General features: G+C 34.7%; 3 protein-coding genes, 1 long non-coding RNA gene and 1 other non-coding gene across 6 annotated transcripts; 3 read left to right on the top strand and 2 right to left on the bottom strand.

Annotated features, from left to right (window-relative positions):
* Positions 1–2245: 2245 nt before the first annotated feature.
* LOC141842043 (uncharacterized) lies at positions 2246–5298 on the bottom strand. The gene is made up of 7 exons (XM_074730258.1): positions 5204–5298; positions 5046–5102; positions 3830–3955; positions 3023–3098; positions 2841–2933; positions 2643–2756; positions 2246–2409 (listed from the first exon to the last, which is right to left on the bottom strand). The coding sequence occupies exons 1-7, from the start codon at positions 5296–5298 to the stop codon at positions 2356–2358; spliced, it is 615 nt and encodes a 204-aa protein (XP_074586359.1). The 3' UTR covers positions 2246–2355.
* A 328-nt stretch (positions 5299–5626) lies between these two features.
* On the top strand, positions 5627–8742 carry LOC141837673 (uncharacterized). Its single transcript, XR_012602559.1, has 2 exons — positions 5627–5724; positions 8310–8742. It is a non-coding gene; the product is annotated as an uncharacterized LOC141837673 (long non-coding RNA).
* On the top strand, positions 8012–8101 carry LOC141842505 (small nucleolar RNA snoR26). The gene has a single exon (XR_012602941.1). It is a non-coding gene; the product is annotated as a small nucleolar RNA snoR26 (small nucleolar RNA).
* A 926-nt stretch (positions 8743–9668) lies between the features above and the next one.
* Positions 9669–16861, bottom strand: LOC141837238 (calmodulin-binding receptor-like cytoplasmic kinase 1). Its single transcript, XM_074724677.1, has 6 exons — positions 16827–16861; positions 11411–11657; positions 11125–11296; positions 10871–10960; positions 10197–10495; positions 9669–10100 (listed from the first exon to the last, which is right to left on the bottom strand). Exons 1-6 carry the CDS (start codon positions 16859–16861, stop codon positions 9786–9788), a joined length of 1158 nt encoding a protein of 385 aa, XP_074580778.1. The 3' UTR covers positions 9669–9785.
* LOC141839357 (uncharacterized) lies at positions 15755–21674 on the top strand. Of its 2 annotated transcripts, XM_074727086.1 has the most exons (4): positions 15755–17114; positions 19003–19246; positions 20072–21214; positions 21300–21674. In XM_074727086.1, the coding sequence occupies exons 1-4, from the start codon at positions 17101–17103 to the stop codon at positions 21513–21515; spliced, it is 1617 nt and encodes a 538-aa protein (XP_074583187.1). In that variant the 5' UTR covers positions 15755–17100; the 3' UTR covers positions 21516–21674. The 2 variants fall into 2 exon arrangements, with proteins under 2 accessions (XP_074583187.1, XP_074583185.1); XM_074727084.1 differs by having other exon boundaries at positions 15755–19246.
* The last annotated feature ends 500 nt before the right edge of the window (positions 21675–22174 follow it).

The following is a 22174-nucleotide window of genomic DNA, read 5'->3' as shown; positions in this document are numbered from 1 at the left end:
CAATTATTCTTTAATATATTATTTTTATTATTATCTTTTTTTATATTTTTTTATCTAAATCTTATATATATTATAACAGCTACAAAATCATATATCAAATTAAAAAATTAAAAAAAAATTAGTAAGAGATCTATATTTATTATCAAATATAACTCATAATATCAAATCTTAAATTGAAAAAAAATGTTTTAAATTTTTTTTTTGAAGAATTCATTATTTGAGATAATTGTTTATGTTTCAGTTGTTACAATTTCATAACTATTACAATTATTATAATTACAATAATTATGAAATCATAATTATTATAATTATTTAATTATAGTAGTTATGAAATCGAAATAGCTATATATCTTGTAGTAATCATGGTATTGTAACTACTATAACATATCTGCTAATTTAGAATTTAAACAGAATAATAATGAAAATCTTCTGCTATAATATATCCAATTGTTTTAGGATTTAGATGAAATTATAATGAGAATAGTATTTAAGAATAATTATGTCATTTGAGTTGGGAAGTAGATGCTTTTTGATTAAAAAATCAAAATCAGATTTTCCTCTGATGATTAAAAAAAACCTTTTTAATTTTTACCCAAATTTATTTTCTTTATTTTTAACAAAATTATATTGAAAAACACACAAATTATATATCTAATAAAATTTCAAATTGATTTTGGTTTAGTTAATTATCTACCTAATAATCAGATCTATTGGCAGAAATAAATAAAAACACATATTTCAAATTTTAAAATATTTTGATTACTCTAAAAGATGAAAATTAATTTGCTTTGAAAAACAATTAAATGTGTCATTTGATAAATTTTATTTTGTCGGAGTTAAACAAGATTAATAAACATACATTAGCGTAACTTTTTCAAAACAATTGCGCGTCTTTAAATATTTTAAACTGTCAACCCTCTTGAATAAATATTTTAATTTTGGAAATGAAATTTACCAATTTTTATAATTATTCTAAAATAAATTTATGCAAATAATAAATAAACTTCTATTACATCATTTATAAATTAAAATTTTAAATAATTTATTAATTTGACTATAATTTTTTTCTAAAACCATTATGTTTATATGATAAATAAAGAGGCGTGGTTATTTTTTATTTGGTATTTTATGTTATTTTACTGGACGCAAGATTCAGTATTATTTATTTCATTTCATGTATCTAAAGTTTCAAAATTTCAAAACATAAGTAGCATTTTTTTTTGTTATACTCTAGCTTCTTTCCATGTTCAAATTTTTTACTTTATCCATCCGAAACTAATTCTCTATTACTTTAAATCAAGATTAATATATTTTTACATGTCTCTTTACTATATTTATATTTATACGCTCATATCTAAAGTGGGTAGTGTAAATTAAGAATAATATTTTTTTAAATTTATAAAAATTTAATAGAATTTATCACATAATCATTATAATATATATCTAAGATAACAATTCTCACTAACTAATACCACAATGAGTTCTTAAAACTCTTATTATTAGAAAAAATATTAAAAATTTTGAAAAATATATATCCATCAATTACTTTGAAATAAAACTAAGAGATGAATTTAAAAAATTTTAAATTATTTTAAATCAAAATCAATGCACCTCTAAAAATCTTTTTAATATATTCTTGCTCTCATATTCAAATTTGACAGTAAAAATTAAAAATAATAAATTTCTAAACTTACAAAGACTTAATAAAAGTTATCACAAACTCAATATACGATCTAAATACTAACCAATGGTCGTGGGACTAATACTCATCAACCACATACTCATCTACCATAATGAATCCATATGACTCCGCTATTTTGAATAATATCATATTTTAAAATTTTTAATGATATAATCCATCCATCAATTAAAAAATAATTGATGAATTTAAAAAAATTTTAAATCATTTAAAATCGAGACTAATATAAAACTTTTTTAATATATCTATACTTTCATATTTGAATTCAACTGTAGAAATTAATTTAAGAATAATAAAATTTTAAACCGATTGAGAAAAATTTGAACACAAAAAAAACTTTAATGTGAAAACGAAGAAAGGGTATAACGAGAAAGCGTGTTTTTAAATTTTAAAAACTTGAATATGTTCACGCATAATATTTCTTAGTCACGCGGTTCAATAAAATACCCTTTTTCTTCATATCATACATTTTAGCATTCGCATTTTTTTATCTTACACATCATTTTAGATTTAATCTGATGAATGAGCTATTTCAATCTTCCCTTTTGTACAAAATACAATATATGAACAGTTCATGACTAGTGAAAAGAACAATAATGTGCTGTTCATTTAGCTCTTCACCGAAAACAAACATAAGAAAAGCAAGTTCAGGCGTATTAGAAATTCCCCTGAGAAACCCATCCCTTTTTCTCCAGTTCCAAGCGCAATGCCTTGCCACAAACAAGAAAGAAGATGGATCATACATAAGAAACATGAACAGATTTGATCTTGATCATTAATGATTAATTAATAAAGAACAGCCATCACAAATGACGGTAAATTTCGGTCAGATCAGATGGCCAAATGGAATTCCTTTCCAACAAACATGGCGATAAAGCAACCAGAGATCAGAGCTATATTCACATCATGCAGAAGGAGTTACCAAAGTGCAATTGGGTGTTACCTTTATCCTCTTCTTATTGACATCAAAGTCGAAGTTCCCAGTGCGGGATGCTGAACGGTACTCAACGATGGAATTCTTTCCGGGTGGGAACCAAAACTCGACGTCGTCAATAAACTAAGTGCAACAAAATTCATGAATTAGACTTATTGAATGGTGAATCAAAACTTTTATTTGTAAGCAAGGATTTTAATATTTTACACCCATTATAGGACTTTGGTATTCAACTCTGATGTAGTCTTCCCTTCTTTCGGCGATAAGAGGAGTAAAATTATTGGGCTTCAGTGTTGTCACCTGAACACAAACAGATGAAACACTTGAATAAGATGTGATATGCATATGCAGAGATGCAAATGAAGCTGTGTGTGTGTGTTCTGACTCACCACTTGAAGAAGCTCAGTCATGGCTTCCTCTTTGCTTATTGGCTTCTTCCTATTTCCATCTTCAGGATTGTAATTCCTAGGATCCAGAAGAGATTGTATTGGTTAAGCAATTCGATTCTCCAAAAAGCCCTCTCTACTCTTTTTAATTAGGAGATAATATTTAAATCCGAAGCAATAAAAAAAGAAAGAATCAAGCCTGGGAAATTTATATATCAACTGTAAGCTGTTCTATAATTTATTCAACATAATAACGGTTGAAAACAACATGTCAAATAAACACAATCAACTAGTTAATATAAATACTTCTATAGTTCTATGACAAATTAACTTCTCTTTGTTATTTAATTTGTTCCAGAAATGTCTTATTCCATTAACTTTAAATTTGTAAATTTTGTTCTACTATTCTCTTAGTTTTGGATATATCATATAAACTTAGTATAAATCCATGGAGTTTCCTTTGGTTCTTCCTGGGGTGACATGTTGTGGGCTCTTTGAAGACCATGCGTTTGTCCCTCACATGTGGTCTTAGCCTCTTAATCACGCCTCCTATGATGGTCACGCCCAGCAATAGTTAAATTTAGGAGAATTAATTTGGCAGAATGAAGGGATCTATGTGTTGAGTTGAATTGTGTACCTATGAATAACTAACCAATTAAATGAAACCAATCATTGCCACATTATCACATAATCATAGGTATGTATAAGACAATTTGGTGTTAATTCAGAACTAATACTGAGGATATACATGTTCTCAGACTCGAACAGTCACTTTAAGGCATGGATATAACCAAGGAGATAGTAGCTTACCAAGGGGGAGCATAGTGTTGGTTATCAGTAATCTCCTCTGCAGTCGATATGCAGTTATTGGTTGCAGGGCACAGTGCTAGAGAAGGAGGATTCTTCTGAACTCCGAGATAGCTGGGTTTTGTTCCACTATCCATGTCAAACAAAACAGTTTAATGCTTCAATATTTTTCACTTAAAGCAACATGACGAATAAGAAAAGAGCAAGAAAACAACTCGATTACTATAAGCATGACATTGACATTAAGTTCAATACTATATGGCGAGTCATAAGTTAATAAATTTTTTTATAAATTAAAATAAATGAGCTCCTACTAATTTGTGCTTAAAGCAATTTAGGCCAATGATTGAATATAATAAGTCAATGGGTAAGTTCTCTCATCTAACCATATTTTGACAATTGGTGTGATGGGCTTTAATCATAGATATGGTGAGGTGATGGAAAATGCTGTCAATATGATGATGTTATCACTATGGGCCACACATGCTTGTCAGGGATGCCAAACCTTAAATGTGGAAGATTGTGCTACTGCAATTTAGACTGATAGAAGATTTATAAGATTATATAAGTGAGTTTTTATTAACCTTAGCTTAAGTAGTCTTAGGCCAATGGTTGCATTTTACAAGTTACTAAGTTAATTCTCTTATTTAAGCAATAAGTTTCCCTATATTTTATCTCATTCCGGAAAACAATCTATATGCTACATATGATCACGAATGAGGTTTGTATTTCTTGGTTGCTCATACTACATTTAAAGTTCAAAAATTATCTTGCTCTTAAATTAAAAAGAGCTAATCAGGTCAAAAATTAAAAAGGTCTGGTTAATGAATTTATACTTGTTTCTAATAAAATAGATAACTAACACATCATGAGAATTTCAATTTTGCCTGCCTTTAACCAAGTTTTAATTCATGTTTACCACGAAAGCTAAATATCATGAACACCAATCCTTGCAAGCAAAAGTTTTACATATTCACTCTTCACTTGCAAGTTGTAACCCATCATTAAGTAACAAAGAAGTCATTCAATCACATCAACTGCATTTCACTTAATTCATGTACTAGATCCAGTGCATGAGATGATAAATTGGGCATCCGCAAGAAACAAAAGAAAAAAAAAAATCCTAGATTGAAACTTGAGACTAGAATGAGATCTTCATTTTCTATTACTATTTTTCTAAACGCTTTTAAATAAACCGTGCTTTTGCTAGAGACATTACCCGAAATGGAATATAGCTGCTAATGCTGCAACTTCGCTGCTCCTCAGCAACACTTCCCTTGATTGAAGACAAATGCCAACTCGAACTACAGTTAGAGAGCAAGAGATTCCGGAACAAACACAGAAGAAATGGCCGAATCTGTTAGGGTTTTCGCGCACCTTCTTCCGAGGCGTGGCTCGAAGGAGTTGGAACTGGAAGCCCTTGGAAGCGATCGGAGTGAGCACCGGAGAAGAAGTGGTTGCGACGCTGCCATCGGAAGCGGCCGTGAGCACGGCGCCGGAAGGCGGAAGCGGGCTTATAGATAAGCGGTGGATCAGCGTTCCGATAGCCACGTGTAGGCCTGAGGATGACCTGGTCCATTTATCCTACTTAGATCGAATGGGCCGGGCCGGGCCGGGCCTGTAATCCATGGCAGTTCTCGTTTTAGTTTTGGAAAATTTCGACCAATAATCTGTAAATAATAAACTTTGCAAGGATCTAAATGCAATTTACCCATTCGTTGCAAGTTCCACAAGTTCTGCCCTAGCTCCAAACTATAAATAAGCAACCATTTCTATCACCGTCTACCTCAGTCTTCATCATCTCCTCCTTTCTCCTCGTACTCTCCGCCGCCGTCGGCTTCCCTATTGATCCTAATCCTAACGACTTCGCCGAACTCCTGTATTCATTCATGATCATGGTAAATACATTCTCTTGTATATCTATATATATTTTTTCTCCTTTTAAATTGATGGAAAAATTGTGATGGGGTTTTTTCCTCTCTAGTTAGGATTTTTTTTTGTTGATGTTGTTTCTGTTTAGATCTGTAACTTGAACATATTCTGCTTACCTTTCTGCTACTCAGTGTAGTCCAGATGATTGTTATCCACTGTGATAATCTTTTATAGAGTTTCTCTAGCTTGCTTTTGTATTTTTTTCATGTCTTTATCATACATTAGCCTCTCTTATTTTATTCATTTATTTGACAATATTTTCTATTTTTTGTATATATATTTTTGGTCTTCTGCTGTTGAATGATTGGTTGTTGCTTGCATTTTTATGATCCCATTCTGTTTCTAGTATCGTCTCCTCCATAGATTGTATAAGTAATCTATTTTATGCACTCATACTCTCTTATGTATGAACCTTCTTTAACATGTTTTCGTTCAACCTTGGTACATTTCCGATTTCTTGAGCTGAAATATTTTGATTCCGTTGTTTCAAGTATACAATTTGCTCTTATTTATTATTATTTTTGTATAAATTGGACGTCTTTTGGTTAATTTTTTGAGCCGTGATGTGAATATTTTCTGCGTTATCTTTCTGCAACTCGTTTGGAGTAGAGAAGATAACTGTAACCCACTGAGATCATCTCAAGTTATAGAGTTTCTCTAGATTTTTTTGGGTAGTTTTTCATGTCTTTATCAGACATTCTATATTATGTCATTTAAAAAAAAAAAATCTCTGATACTATGTATTTTTCTTTCGTGCGCTGATGGTCTCCTATATTTGAAGCTCCTTCAACATGCTTTAACACAACTTTGGTACAGTATCATAATATTTTTTTGAGCTACAAATATTTACTTTCATGGTTTCATGTATATTATTAGCGCTTATGTATTCTTTGTTTTATGCATGATCTCTTTTACATCTTTTATTCTGTTCTCATTTTTCAATGGAATTTGGCTTGGTAAGGTCTTTTTCTAATTAATCCTTGTGAAGCCTCTAGAATACTTATTTTCTAAAACGAGTTCCTTGATAACAAGACATAAAAACTTTTTAAAAAAAGTTATTGAAATGCCATTTTTAAGAACAAACAAAAAATGGAAACTAAACTCTAAATTAAAATTGAAATAACATTAAAAAATGCAAAGCTAAATTTGTTGAAATACTCCAAAGGAAAACAAAATTGATTCTATCACTATCACCATTTGTGGCTCGGTTGGTGTTTTGATCTGTGATGTGAATATTTTCTGCGTTATCTTTCTGCAACTCATTATGAGCATTGAAGATGACTTATTCCACTGAGATCCCCCATCAACCTAATGTAACTTTCTAAGTTTATGTTTTTCTTTACTTTTTTGGCCTACTTATGTACTCTTACATTATCATCAATTCAAGTGAATTGAGATATGGATGCTGATATTTGTTTGTAATTGGTAGTTTAAAAATTAAATGTGGCATTTTTTTGTGCGTTTTCAATGTGAACATGTTTTTGTTATGGGCAATATCGTGACATATAAGAACATGTTAGATTCTTGAACCTAGCATAGATTTCAATTCTAACTAGAAGAGGATCAATGTCATTGTTTGAATTAGTTGACTATCAAGTCATTCGGTCAAGTTGGATGGAACTCAATTATGAGGAATAGGTAGGATATGTGGAATAGTTGGGCTATGGTGGTGTTTTCATATTATCTAAGTTTCTCATGGAGTGTTGACTGTTTGGTGGAGTTTGATTGTCCTCTGCAGTGCAAGCTCTTGATAGCTCTTTTTTGCTAATCAACCTTCACTTTCTTCTTAAAATCCTCATTACACATAGTTGTGTCTCTTCCCTCATTATACATACTTTTAGACTCTATTATAGGTTGTGAAGTGAGTGCTAAGCCAATGAAATGACTGATACTTTACTTCCAACGGTTGTCTAGTTTCCTTTGGCTAAAATAGCTTCATTCGGATCACCTATTGTTCACACTATTAGTTTGTTTAGCATGCATATTTGTTAACTATTAGTAATTATTTTTGTCCATAACAGAGTATTCTTAATTTCTTTTCCAAATTCTTGGAACTTCTAATGCTCGTTCAAGAAGCATTGTATTTTCCATAGATCGTTATGTTTGATGACTTTATGATAATTTTTCTTGCATGACTTTTTATGACATATTTCTCCTAATAATAATGATATACCGTGATGATGGTTTTTCTGTAACTGATTTTCTTCCCATGACCATTCTATTGATATTGAGTTATTTTCCTCATTCTTTGAGAGAGCATCAGTGATGTAAAATCTCTTTCGTTATCCTTGCACTTTGATTGTCTGTGAAGATAAATGTGGGGAAATTATTGCTGAGATGTTCGAACTCAACTCTCTCTATATAATTGTGTATCTTAATAATTTTTTATCCAAGATATGAAGAAAATAGTGTGTTTTTCTTTATTTTACTTTGCAAGATTTTTTTATTACAATAAATTCCAGATTTCATATATAAAAACCAGTTTGACCAAGTAGAATTTCAATTGCAATCCTATACTTGTCACCTTTTCGAATGTAATTTTACTTTGTAGTTTATTGCTTCGCCCCAGTGTATCATATGTTCGTCAACAATCATCATCAATCGGCAGCTATTGTAGTGATTGTTGAGCATCTTCTGTTCTTCACACCGGAGTATCCCACTGGCTTTGCATTGTATATTGGGTCGATGCATCTTGAGTAGCGATCCATTTTTGGCTCATCATCGTTGCTATTCAGGGAATCGTTTTTGAGAATTTTTTTTACTTGAATTGAATTTCGAGTGTCGTCTCTAAATGTAATTTATATACAAATTAAGTTCTTGTCTTGAACATGAGTCAAATAGGAATGTAATTCTTTATCTGCTTCGCATGTCCTTTCGTTTGGCTTAGTTAATTTTTGGCTCAGATGATGTTGTATTTTGTATATTTAAATATTTCTATCTGCTTGGTACATGTATGAAATGATAAATACTTATTTTTTTTTCTACTTGTACAGAGTTTATTATGACTTGAGAATATTTAATTATTATCTTGTAAAGTTGTTTGATGCGTAGTAAACTGTGATTAGGAATGTAACGAATGAAAAAAATGTAAATAAAATTGTTTTCCTCCTTAAATTTGCACATATATCACATGGTAAATGATTAGATTAATTAATTAGTATAAAATTACTTGTGTATTTAAAAAAAATGAAATCTAATATAACATTTTAAGTTTTTCGTATTTAGCATATGTATTTTTACATTTAAATTTTTATCTAATATTTAGTTTGATGTGTGTGATATGTAAAATTTATCACATTAAATGAATCAAATTTGCTAATATATATATATATATATATATATATATATATATATATATATATATATAGTTTTGATATACTGCGCGACGGTATCTTGCCCGATTCGTGCGCGATCGATCCCAGTCGTCCAAGCTGAATCGCGTGAAACCACAGCCGTCCGTTTATCGCGATTGCACAGTGTTTCTCCTCGGACATTCGCTCTTCTCCGCCACTGTTTATCGTCGTCCGGCCGCCGGACCGGGCCCGTTGGAATCGCAACTCGACGGCGGTCCGGAGGTGGCCGGAGTCCGGAGTCCGGCCCCGATTCGGTCGAAATTCGGCTGGATTTCGGCGAAATCGCCGCCAGTGTCTGTCTGCTCTGTTTCGGTCGGAATTCCGGTCGGATTCCGATCCAATTCGGTCGGAATTCGATGCCGGTGTATGCGCCATCGAATTGCGCTTCCAACGAGCCCGGGATGGCGGTCGACGGTGACCGGACGGCGATAAACGGCGATAAACGGCGACGATGAATGACGAAAGGTTGGCTGCGCAGCGGGATCGCACGGGAGCGTCGGACAAGATATCAGACCTGTATATACATATATCTATATTTAAATCCATCACAAGGAATATTTAATTAAAAATTATTAACAAGGATTAATGACTTTCAAGACTGTGGGACTTTTTAAAAGTCCGAGAACACCTAGAACACTACGTATTTTATGAAACAGGAAAAAGACAGTGCCGTTTCAAGCCATCTTCTTCGCGCTTTTTTTCCCAGTCTCTCCGCTTCCAGAGACCACTTCTTCCTCAATCGCAGTTAACGACGATGATGGCGCCGGTGCCGTCACCGTCCGCGGCTTCAGCATGAGCTGATAGTCCCTTCGGATCCCCCACATCACTTCCGCGCACTCCTTCATCGCCGGCCTCGACTTTCTCTCTTCAGCCAGGCACCGCTCCGCCAGCCCTAGAACCCTCTCCGCCGCCTCCACCGACGCCGGGTTCCGCCGCACCCGCGGGTCCATCGCCGTCGCCACGCCCCCTTCCTTGAACCTCCGGATCGCCTGCGTCCATCACCCCACATTATTAACCCGTTAGAAGGACGACCATGGGGAAGCGATTAAGCGAAGCCCGAAAAGGGCGAAGAAAGAAGGCACTACCCATCGCGTGGTCATGCGTTCCCGGCTGGCGCGGTTGCGTTCGATGGGACGCCTCCCCGAGATCATCTCCACCAGGAGGACTCCGAAGGAGTACACATCGCTCTTCTCCGTTAGCTGGTAGGTGCGGAGGTACTCCGGGTCCAGGTACCCCGCCGTGCCCTTGATCTGGGTCGATACGTGCGTCTTCTCCGGGTCCTCCTCCACCAGCCGGGCGAACCCGAAGTCCGCCACCTTCGCCCGGAGCTTCTCCGTCAGCAGGATGTTCGAGGCCTTAATGTCTCTGTGGATGATCGGCTGATCTGCCAGATCAAACAAACCAAAAGAATCAAGCCTTACATTTGCAAGTTGTGATGCATCAGATAATTGTGCTAATTGAAGGTCAGTTCTATTTTCCTCGGCTATTCTATTATCTACTCTAGCAGCAATCTGGATATGTTCTTGTTGAAATTACAACACGGATCTTATCCTTGTATCACTATAATTTTGTAGTTTGTCAATGATTGACAGATCCTATCTCAGAGGCCTGTCATATCTAAGAAGATTATGATATGTAGGTAAGCTGACATGCTAAAATACAATTTCTCTTGTTTTAGCTGCTAGTAGGAGTTCAAACGTCTATGTTGGTGGCTTCTAAAATTAAATGTTAAAGAACCATGCTAAACACAGTTAGCTACCTGCATAAGTGTGCATATAAGCAATAGCATGAGCTACATCAATAGCAATGTTGAGTCGGTCCCCAATCTCTAGACCACTTCCTCTTGTTCCTGCATAGAATTGCATTACCTATCAAAATTTCAGTAAACTATATATAACCTGCTAAACATTGCATTCATACTTATCTTGAAAATCACAGAACCTGGTAATGTTCTATACTTTTTCTTTCTGAATCAATATGTATTTCAGTGTAGGAAAAAAAAACATTGCCTACCATCCAAGTGTTCACGTAGATTGCCGTTGCTAACATACTCAACCACCATCAGACGTTCTCTATCAGTCTCCAAATATCCAAGAAGTCTGACTAGGTTTGAATGCTCGACTTGTGACAGAATTTCTATTTCACTCTTGAACTCTACGCTTACTACGTACTTGTCATTCATATTCTGTCATGTCTCAATCAGCTGAAGTTAGTTTTATATTTCTCACTTTTTAAGTGCAGTAATTGCTCTTAGAGAAAAAAATTGTTAGCTGATTGATAACTAAAAAGAGCTTCCTACCTTTTTGTCTTGTTTCACTGCAATGAGGGATCCATCCTTGAGTTTGCCCTTATATATTGCACCAAATGCTCCTTGCCCAATTCTGTTTTCTATGGCAAAATTTGATGTAGCCTTGTTGATTTCTTCAATGGAAAAGATTAGCCTTTGTTGTTGTGTCTCACTTTTGGAACTTTGAGTTCTGTATCTGTAGTTGCTACTGCTAGTTGATAGTTTTGAAGCTGCATCGCAATAGTTTTGTGAAAGTGATCTTTAATTGCTGTATGAAAATAATAATTCACATACACCCCATACAAACAAATGTGGTAAAAAAAATGTAAGTTTCAAGTTAAGTATGGTGTCTTGATTTCACTTCCATGTCTCTTTATATAAATTGATTATGAAAAGAAATGGGCTTACATTTCTAAGTTCTGTTTTTTTTTTCAGGTAAATTTTGAACATTAATTTTCTGATTTTGTAGAAAAGATTTGAAGTAGAAAGGGAGAACTATCAAGGGCATGAAAGGAGGGATCCTGGAAATAAGGTAAGAATAAGTTAATACAACGGTCTAGTAGAGAAGAACTATTTTACCTTTTACACTGTGTTAACTAGCAATACTATTTTTCCAAAATCTCATAGGTGGGATTTACTCAATTGGGAAATCTTTCAAAAATCTCCTCACTAAGGTTGCCTTCTGTCATAGAATTAACACCATTAGGTTGTGATCAGCTTACAGACATCCCGTGTCTCATTCTTGTTACATGGTATAAACATTCCTACCATATAGGAATGCATGCACTTGCATAACTTAATTAGGCAAAAGTATTGAGTAGGTAAAATTGGTAATTAGAGCAACTTTTAGTAAAGGGCGAGCAAGCACCAAGGGCAGATTAAAAGACCTTTGTGGTACTCTTATTCTTCCTCTTGTTCTTCCACTTCCAAATCCAATTCTTCTTGGTCTTCCTCTTATTCTTCCTCTTTCTCCGTATTCAATGTGCCGTTATCTGCCATAAATGAACTCCCTTTAAATATTGGTTCAATCCGAGAACCAACTTTATATTAAAGAAAAAATAAAACCGAACTGAAGAGATCTCATCCGTCGGATGCAACTTAATCTCATCTAACGGTTATGGTATAATCTTCTTTAATATAACTTAATTGATTCGATCCAACGGACCTGATCCATTCCTTTGGGCGTGTGGTTCATTGAACCAACTCTGGTTCACCTCGTGAACCGGTTCTTCCTTCCGAAGAGAATTAAAACCGAACCGGATAGATCTTGTCCATCGGAGACGACTTAATCTCATCCAACGGTTCTAATCTATTCTCTTCAATTCTTCTTTATTTATTTCGATCCAATGGATGCAACTTGATCTAATCCCATGGATACAAGTTGATCTCATCCATTAACTCATCCTACAGTCGAGAACCAATCTCATCCAACGGTTGAGATTAAATCACATCCGACGGTTGAGAATTAATCTTATCCGTTTGATTGCATCCTTTTGAAGATGTCTTTAGGCTACAGTGGGGACCTCGAGGAGGTATTGGATCTGGCCTTCTGATGGGTTTTGGATCCCGTATTCAACCCCGAATACACACCTACATCCATCAATAACGATCCATTCCACTAGAGGATCATCATCAATCCCTTACTTATGGGTTCCTTCTTACATTTTATGCATTGCTCCCCGATTCCCGTCAATTATATAATAACTCAATAATCGACATCTAAGCACACTCAACCTTATAGACCAAGTCCAGCAACACAATCCTTATGAGCTCTTCAAGGGGACATTACCGGACACGAATAATTAGCACACCGTATAGACAGTAACATCACCCAACTTACCGAGAATATTTGATCGACGGAAAGATCTCACCCTTTGGTAAATCAAAGCAATAATTACTACCTATAGGTGCCCATTTATTACATCGGGATTAAGAGTGCATAATTATAATAACAGAGGTCTTGTTCAATTTGTGAGTCAGTGTAAATCGAACAACCTCAATGGTTCTACTCAATGCACACAAAGTGCACTAGTGTAATTCTATAGTCAAGACAGACAGTAACCGAATTACACTACAACCGTTCCCGATGGGTTGTCCAACACCATCTTGGTTGTGAGCCTTAGTTTATAATTCACAGGGGACTGATAATCATGGTCTTCTGTGTCTCACAGACACCAAGTTATCTATAATGTGAACTAAGAGGACTTTATTGCAAAATTACCTATTGCAATCATTTGACCAAAACATGATACTTTATTTCATAAATGTTTATATACAAAAGAGCTAGTCTTTTCATATACTTCCTAACACTAACATCTTTTGCAGGAAGGAAAATTCAGACGAATACGAACTCCGGACGAAAAGCTAAAAATTCGGGTCTAGAGTCGACTCAGATGGGTTTTGGAGTCGACTCCAGCCAAGTCAGCGGGAATCCGGAAGTCTGCGCGTCGACTTTCCGCCAACTCAGCCTGGAGTCGACTCTGGTGAGGTTTTGAGTCGACTCAGGTCAAAATATTATCAACGCCGCTGCCACCGCGATTGGAGTCGACCCAGAAGTCAATCGGAGTCGACTCAGAGAAGAAGTCGGGCGAAGATGATAGAACTTAATCTCCCACGCAGGCTGGAGTCGACCCAGATCTGCATCTGAGTCGACTCAGCAAGCCTATAAAAGGCGCCCACGACCAGCAGCCAAAGCATTCCTTAAAAAACGCCTCCAAACTCCGTTCTCGCGACTCCCGAGCCCTGCCTTTTTGACGTCGGTGATGTACTTGCTTCAAGCCACTCCATTCTACACCAAGGCGCCGAAGTTTACTTCCGAGGAGTGACCGAGAAAAGCCAAAAATTTGGTAACTCTGTATTTCATTTAATTAATCATTGTATTCAAAGTTTGTACAGTTTTTTCGATACACTTGCTGCCGTAAAGGGGCAAGTGCCTTAGTGGATTACCCAACATAAACGGTCAAGGATCGTGGGTCTTTGAGTAGCAGCGTTGCGTTATAAACCAAGTAAAAACAAACGAGTCCCTTATTTTCTGTACTTTATATTTTCGCTGCATTACTCTTATTGTTTTGCTTCCACATCGTTCGAGAACTTATGAAAGTTGAAAAGCGTGCAATGCGCTATTCACCCCTCCTCTAGCGCGTATTTCGATCCTACAGATTCTTGCAAAACAAAAATTTTCCGGAAACGATCTCAAGTTGCCCTCATAGTCGATCAAACGAAATTTGATCGACTCGTTTAGATCATTGGGCTCTTGTGTTTGGTTTACAAGATCCAATATGAAAAGTATAATTTAATTAATGTGGAAACATTAAATTATACCTTTTCTTCGGACTTGAAGGATGTAGACGACCTCTCCATCTTCTGCTGTATCCCTCTCCTCTTCTCGAACGTTGTGTGGGCAACGACCTTTCGAGAATATCTCCACCAAAAAAGAAAATCAACCAATCAATCTCTCCTTTCCTTCTTCCTTTCTTCTCCTTCCTTCTTGTTCTTAGCAACCAGTGTTGGGAGTGAAACCACCAAGGGAGCGGCACGGATCTCAAGGGATTAGAAGAGGAGAAGCAACCCTAGTGGCCGCCCGGTCCTAAAGAGGAGAAGAGAGGGATGTGGGCGGCGAAAAGGAGAAGGGAGAGTGTCGCCGAGACTCAAGGAGAGAAATCAAGAAGATTAATTATTTAAAGCCTCCTCTAAACCTCCTTTTATATAGACAAGCATCATGGAAATTTAAGATTCTAATAAATTTTCTTATCAAGATTTAGTTAGAAAAGTTCTAATAGAATCTCTAAGAAAAATTTATTAGAAATAATCTAATAAACATATCTTATCTAGATTTATTTTAGAAATAAATCTCTTATAAGATTTTATTAGAAATATTCTAATAATCTTATCTTATCCAAATTTATTTAGAAATAAATCTTTTTATAAAATTTTATTAGAATAAATCTAATAAAATCTAATCGGATAAGATTAGTTATCTTTTTAATAAATTTCCATTATATTAATTTTGTTCTTATCTTTAACAAAATCTTTTTAATTATATTTTGCTAATATTTAGCGAGATTCCATAATTAATATTTTGTTAATTTAACAAAATTAATTCACAAAATTTTATAATAAAATTTTGTATGAGAAGAGACAAAATTTCTTAGCGGAAATTCTTATAAAAAAATTTCTTTCTTATTCGAATTTTTTTTCAAAAAAATTTTAAATAAAATTCCAGTAATTTTCTTTTATAAATAGAATTTCCTATCCGAAATTTCTCATAGAATTCTTTTCAAAATTCATCCGGAGGTCTTCTAAGGTCTTCAAGAATTCTTTCAAAGGTTTAGAAGAGGTCTTCAAGCAATTAATGCAGGTCAGTTCCTGTTTCCATTGCGTAAATTATCTAATGCTTCTGTTTCATTCTTGGAATTTTTATGATATATTGGGAGAGAGGGCCTACTGCCAGATATACTCAAGTATTAGATTGCTAGATATTATAATAGCCATGCATTCTAGTGAAAACAAAATGAAAATGATTTCATAATTTTTAAGTTACTTCATCATGGAGCATTGAAGTTTGCAGCAGTATAATTTCTGATAGATTTGGATCATGATTAATATCTTCTACTGTACAATACATTGCAGATATGTGGCATTTGGAAAGCAGAAAAGTAACCCACCACTGAAATCACTTGTACATTAAAAGTAAATGATCTGAAATTGATATCAGACACTGTGATATGATTCAACTAAATCTTTCTTTGTTGAAAATTATGCTTCTTTATACCTTTGTGATTGACTTTTAACAAAATTCTCTTAGTAGAAATAGTTGTCTTCTTGATTACAAGATTTTTCCTTCTGTGCAAGTACATAATGGTGGTAAATAAAAGGTTAGGAAAAAGATGGTAGTTTTCTCCTAATTTTACATAATTTTAAATCAAAATTTATGACCTAGAGGATACGTGAGGGTCATCATGATACATATAATGTGGCTGTCTTTTGATAACCTCATTTCTAAATCCTTGAGGAATATTAACTTTCTATATTTAATGGAAATGTTCATAATTAGAAAAGTGACATCTTGCTTTAAGTTATATGCTATTAAGAGATTCTAACAATGATCTCATTTAAAACTTTTCTCATGATGATTTAAGGGTTGTGTATAATGATATCTACTCATTTGATGGTGCAAAATATGAATCATTAGAATATTCTGAACCCTTCATGAAAATATGACTAAAACTTAATGTCTCCCACATAAATAGGAAGCTGTGCTCATAAATTAAAACAGTAATAGGTTGGATAATCACTATCGGTTGTGTGAAGGATAGGGTGTTCTCGGTTTTACTAACCTGGTATGCAGTGGATAGCTTTTGACTTTATGACACTTCTCTGTTTGGTGCTATTCTATCAAGTCTGAATAATAGACTTTCAATTGTCTTACTCTAGCCTTGCCATATTCTTCACTTCAATTGTCATTGTGGTTTCAGGCCATTAGCTAGTTTACTGTTTGGATATGAGATTGCACTTGCACTTTTATATTAAGTTAGTTTTTTTTCAAGCGTTTGGAAGATATATCGTCTTTGTTGTTTATCAATGATTGCAGGATTCTATCTGAGTTTTACTAGTGATGGCATGGTTCATCATTTCAAGTGAAATTAACTTTTGATTTGTAGGTAAATTGGGCGTTTGTGATGTTCTATTAAGATCTGTGATTTATGAGCAAAAGAAGGTAGATTCTTACATGGACTTATGATACATTTATTTATATAATTGTTCTCATATCCAGTGGATTCTAGCAGCAGGATCCATTTCTAGCAGTAGATATTTATTAGGAGGTTTGCATGCATAGTTTTTGGTTGAGTTTTGGAGGAAGGCCCATAATATTTTATTTATGCAAGTTAGGTGCATAAATTACACACTTTTAGTCTGATATCAAGTATTTTTAGATTTGTACCATTGCATAAAGGAAATTTTTTTGTTGTATGTTAGCCTTTTCATTCGTTGCCTTATAAATTCTGCTTTCGTAGTTGTTTTTGTTGTATGCTATCTTTTTAGCCATTAATTCATTTTTTGCCATGCCTTTGTATTTGGCAATTTATTATGTATGATCACTTGTTTATTGTGTTCAGAATAATTATCTCCTAGGCTTTAATCTTTTATATTTGAGAGAAATTGGAGAGGAAGAACAAAGGGTGGGCAGAGATAGATTGATTCTTTTTTTGTAAATATTTTTGAAAATGATAGGAAAAGTTTTCGCTGCCTTTCTCTCATATATATACATGTATGTATATATACATATGTACATAAATCACACAGCAAGTATTATTACAGCCACTTGCCCCATGTTGCTGTTTTAGCCTCTGCCTTAGACTTTGATCCCAATTATCTCCTTCTTCATCATTTTCTGATCACTAATATTGAGACAAATAAAAATATAATTGATTTTTTTTCATCTCGTTTATGGAAACTTTGCTAAAGAAAATCTCAAATTGTATTGTTTAATTCACTTTCTTTTCATATCTTTACTTCTTTCTATTATGTTTTCTCTCCTTCCGGTGATACAAAGCTCTAGTGTAGAAAAGTGATGTTAAGACATTTTTCTTTAGCAGGAAAACATTTTTCTGATTTAGGAATGCCCTTTTCTTTGACCATAAGACTTTTTTGGCCTGTGTTGGTCATCATTGTTCATGTCCTTATGTTCCCACTATTACTGTTTTGCTTGCTTTAATAAAGCTGGCCTTTGGTAATGCAAATTTAATTCAGTCAAGATGATTTAAGTTGTTTAACACATGACCTGGTTTGATCTTTTTATGAAATTAATTTTCTACTAGGATATAAAACAGTGAATATTATTCTTAACTTAATGGGTTGTGAAGATGGGAACTCATGCAATCAGTTTTTGTTTTTCATTAGTTGATATAAATATCTTAATTATCTGATTTTTTTTTCTATTAGCTTAACTTTTTCACATAGTTGTTGCTAAATAAAGTTGGTTTTGTGATAAATTTCCTATGAAAATATTTCCCTATTGGATTCCTAAGTCTTTTCACAAATTTTAACTTAAATACCTCTTTCCTAAGTGAAGGTAAATTCCTACTTGAGAAATCTTCTAGTTAGCTAGCAATAGTGTTCAAAAATCGCAGACAAATGGAGTTGTTTCAGTGTCATTCTTTATAATAAAATAGGTTGTTTATTTTATGTTATGAGAAATTTTGACCCTTCATCTACCTTTTCCATTCTACCTCTACTTAAGTCAGACACATGATATTTTGTTAATAGCACTCCAAGTTGAGACCAGCATCATGGATTATGTGACTATCATAGGAAATACAGTGTCAAACACCCAGATGGTCTAGGTTTTTTTTTTTGTCTATTCTTTTTGATCTACAATAGACAGACTTTGCTCTACCTGTTGAACTTATTTGTTTAGATGCAAAAATTTCAATATGGAGTAAATATTCTGTACCTAAATTTATTTCTTTCATCTTTTATTTATTTGTCAAAAGTGTTATAGGAGTTTTAATTCACAACTGAATGGTCTTTCACTTGTTTTATTTACATTCTTGCTTAAGATGTTTTGCCAAGTTTTTTAGGCCCTGCTTTGTGTCTTTGTTCAGGGGACAACTGAATCTCAATCTGTTGACATCTTCTAACATGCGTCTCTCATTCATTGGGGATGATGGATGTACAGAGAGATTAGCTGTTTTGAGTAATGACTTTGATAGCCCTGATGTGGTTATCGAAGAAATATCGGCTGATACTTCTGGCCGTTCCTTCCTGCTAAAGCTACCAGGACCTCAGATCTTGTACTATTGGTGTTCTGAGAAGTTGAAGATCCATGGACTTGAATTGCTTGATAAGGTTTCAGTTTATTCTTTCTCTAGTCTACTTTTTATAGTTGCATTACATATTATTAGCATTTCTACTTGGACTCGGTGGTTCTTCCTCTCTTACCATATTGTCATGATACAACATGAGTATTAGTATGATATACGAATGTAGCTTGTTGAACTCATCATCTTTTCAAAAGGAAATTGAGAAAATGCAGAGGAGGAAGAAATGAGTAAGATGAAGAATAAGCATATGAGGAAGAAGTGTAGGAGGAAGTGTGGGAGGAATAAGATATGGTGTTCTAGCGCAGCATGTGGAAGCTATCATGAGGCAGGAGCAGGTGGGCAAGCAAACAAGGGCAGGTAAAAGTGAGAAGGTGACAAGTGTGGAGCTTGTGGGTGGAGGTGATCTACTATTCGTTAATAGTAAGCCAATTACGTTAGGGAACATTTCAATGAACTTTTATACCTTTTCAAACCCCTAAACTATAAACACTACATATACATTATATACTTGTACAATATTATATGCATACTATTATGATCCATTGTATGAAATTTGTGTCCCGTACCTTTGTCTGAAATTTGAATCTCTAAAATTTTTTATTTTATTTTTATGAGATCCAATGTCCCCAGTGTGAAAAAAGATTACTAGTACATTGTTCTTGGTCTTAGGGTACATACTCGTCTTTGATTCACATATGCAAGTCAGAATAGCATAGATTACTAGTACATTGTTCTTGCATCATCCGTGAAAGAGTGATGTTTCTACTTAAGCAGACTGATATTCTAATCTGTTGTAGGTGGTCTTATTTGTGAGAAATGCTTGCTTACTATTAATAATTACATATCACAGATGAAAGATTTACTAAGAAGAAAGCCCTCTTTGTCCTGTCTTACTGGAATCTCTGAATCACGCCTTGATTCATTTGCAACTCACCTTCGGGCATATCTTCTTGGGGGCTCAAGCAGTGCAGAAGTTAGTCCAACTGCCTCCTGTCCCAGTGAAACTGAATGTCAATCTTCATGTTCTATTTCTCGATCATTTCGTTCCCGCACTATGTCAGCACATGCTGGAAAAGTTCATTCTTTATGCCAAGGCAGTCTTAGTCCAAGACTAAACAGTTTCAAAGACGAAATGCCAAGAATGTTATCCTCCATCCGAACTAGGGAGAAAATTAAGCACCATGGAGATGCCCATCTGAGCACGCCGATGAGAAGTTCTGAACTGATTACTTCAATTTCTTCTTCAAGTTCAAAAGTTGCGTACTCAAGCAAACAGGAGCATGACAATCCAAGCAACACTGGTGGAAGTTCAACACTATCCAGTTGCCTTCCTGATATCCCATCATTGCCACCTTCTTTCTCAACATTCAGCCCTGTCTCTATTCACCTACCACTTACACAGATTGGTAGTTCAAGTTCCTTTTCTCCCTACTACTGCTGGTGCCCCCCTTGTCCATCTTCACTTCAGTACACAGTGAACCCTTTCCATGTTTCATCCACACCTTCTGAGTTAATACCTCTTCCACCTTTGTCTTCTTTGTTGCCTGTTGCTTCATCCACAGTTGCGTCTGTTCCATCTAGGCTGCCCATTGATCTCGGTGAGTGTCGAGCTTTGTCTCTCCCATCTTTTGTTCCTGATCCATTAAATCCCTCATCAATTTCTGTGTCGTTGGGTTTGCCATGCTCACAGCAACTTCCCATATTTACACCCTTTATGTCTGATCCAATCGTCCACATCCCAATGTTCGATTTTTGTTCTTCTGGTCAGGGCTATCTTGTTAGTGCTGGACCGGCTATATCTTCTGTCATTTCACCATTGCTTCCAAGCTTCATAACCCCTCTGAGCCCAAAGACAGAATCTTTGATTGAGAAGAATGCCAGGGAGACACTTCATATGCTTATGGCTTCTGCACCCTCTGTATCTGGCCCACAGTTGATGAATGTCCTCCCTGCTGTGCTCAACAAGTTGGGTGAAAATTTTTCTTGTGCCAATGTGAGTAGTACTTGTCTTTCATTTTTGTAATTCGATCAGTATTCATGTGTCTTATCAAGGATTCATTTGTTGAATGATCGTGCAGATGGTGAATAATAATTCTGCACTTCCTAGCAGCAACCAGTTATTTTGTGATGGTTCCTCCTATATAGATACTGTTTCAACTGGCTTGTCCTGCTTGAATTTGCATTCTGAAGAAGGGGCTCCTCACAAAGGTGATTCTTTGAGATTCACCATGGCCGGCCATTTGGACAATGATGATAATATTGATGAGCCACCATGCGATGGTGATTTGCCTTGAAAGGGTCACGTGAGCTGTGTAAATTCTTAGCAAAAGTGAATATGTACTGGTTGCAGGGTATATATTTTTGCTGGCAAATGTTAGTAAAAATGACTTTTGAAGAACTTGTCATAACGATTTTGAAACTCGATCAATTAATGTTCTATTTTTGAATGTTCAGTTCTTTCTAATCAACTCATTTTCTTCCTAAGTTCTTCGTAGATGGTGCATTATAACAAACAGCAGCCATTTTCTTCCTATGTTCTACATGCAAAAGCACAATGCCTTACTTCTGTATCAAACAATTACGATACACAGTTTACGTAGCAGTAGTTGTATAAACCTTTGGTTTGAAATTATGCGATCATGCTTTAGTTTTTGATCTACAACCCAAAATTCAAATCGCTATATTGATGCTAGAACTTGAAACTCAATGCGATAGCTTAATTTAAGAAGCTTGAATCGCTGTTCATCAAGGAGAAACATGTTTTGATTATAATTTTAGGACCTGATGTTGAAGGGTCATTCTTTAGATGTTTAAACTTGACTTTTGACCATCTAATAAATTCTTTCATTTGAAATTTTAGGCCGGAAGGAAGTGTGGAATAGATATGGGAGTTGACCACAACTGAAAAGGAGATTGCTTCATCCAGATTTAATTTTTATCTATTTCTAATCAA

Source organism: Curcuma longa, chromosome 11 (genome assembly GCF_044706935.1).
Source record: "Curcuma longa cultivar G26 ecotype Majalengka, Jawa Barat chromosome 11, ITB_CL_G26_1.1, whole genome shotgun sequence".
Classification (NCBI taxonomy): domain Eukaryota; kingdom Viridiplantae; phylum Streptophyta; class Magnoliopsida; order Zingiberales; family Zingiberaceae; genus Curcuma; species Curcuma longa.
This window is presented reverse-complemented; position numbering and strand designations above follow the sequence as displayed.

Coding starts and splice junctions, on each gene's coding strand:
- LOC141837238 (XM_074724677.1), bottom strand. CDS start 16,861: ATGACAATTGAAGTGAAGAATATGGCAAGGCTAGA. Junction 11,658..16,826: donor AAGAATATGGCAAGGCTAGA/GTAAGACAATTG, acceptor CAGCAATTAAAG/ATCACTTTCACAAAACTATT. Junction 10,496..10,870: donor TTATATGCACACTTATGCAG/GTAGCTAACTGT, acceptor TTGATCTGGCAG/ATCAGCCGATCATCCACAGA.
- LOC141842043 (XM_074730258.1), bottom strand. CDS start 5,298: ATGGCAGCGTCGCAACCACTTCTTCTCCGGTGCTCACTCCGATCGCTT. Junction 3,956..5,045: donor GCAGCTATATTCCATTTCGG/GTAATGTCTCTA, acceptor TGACATGGATAG/TGGAACAAAACCCAGCTATC. Junction 2,757..2,840: donor ACCAAAGTCCTATAATGGGT/GTAAAATATTAA, acceptor TGTTGCACTTAG/TTTATTGACGACGTCGAGTT.
- LOC141839357 (XM_074727084.1), top strand. CDS start 18,920: ATGGTCTTTCACTTGTTTTATTTACATTCTTGCTTAAGATGTTTTGCC. Junction 19,247..20,071: donor GACTTGAATTGCTTGATAAG/GTTTCAGTTTAT, acceptor TACATATCACAG/ATGAAAGATTTACTAAGAAG. Junction 21,215..21,299: donor AAAATTTTTCTTGTGCCAAT/GTGAGTAGTACT, acceptor ATGATCGTGCAG/ATGGTGAATAATAATTCTGC.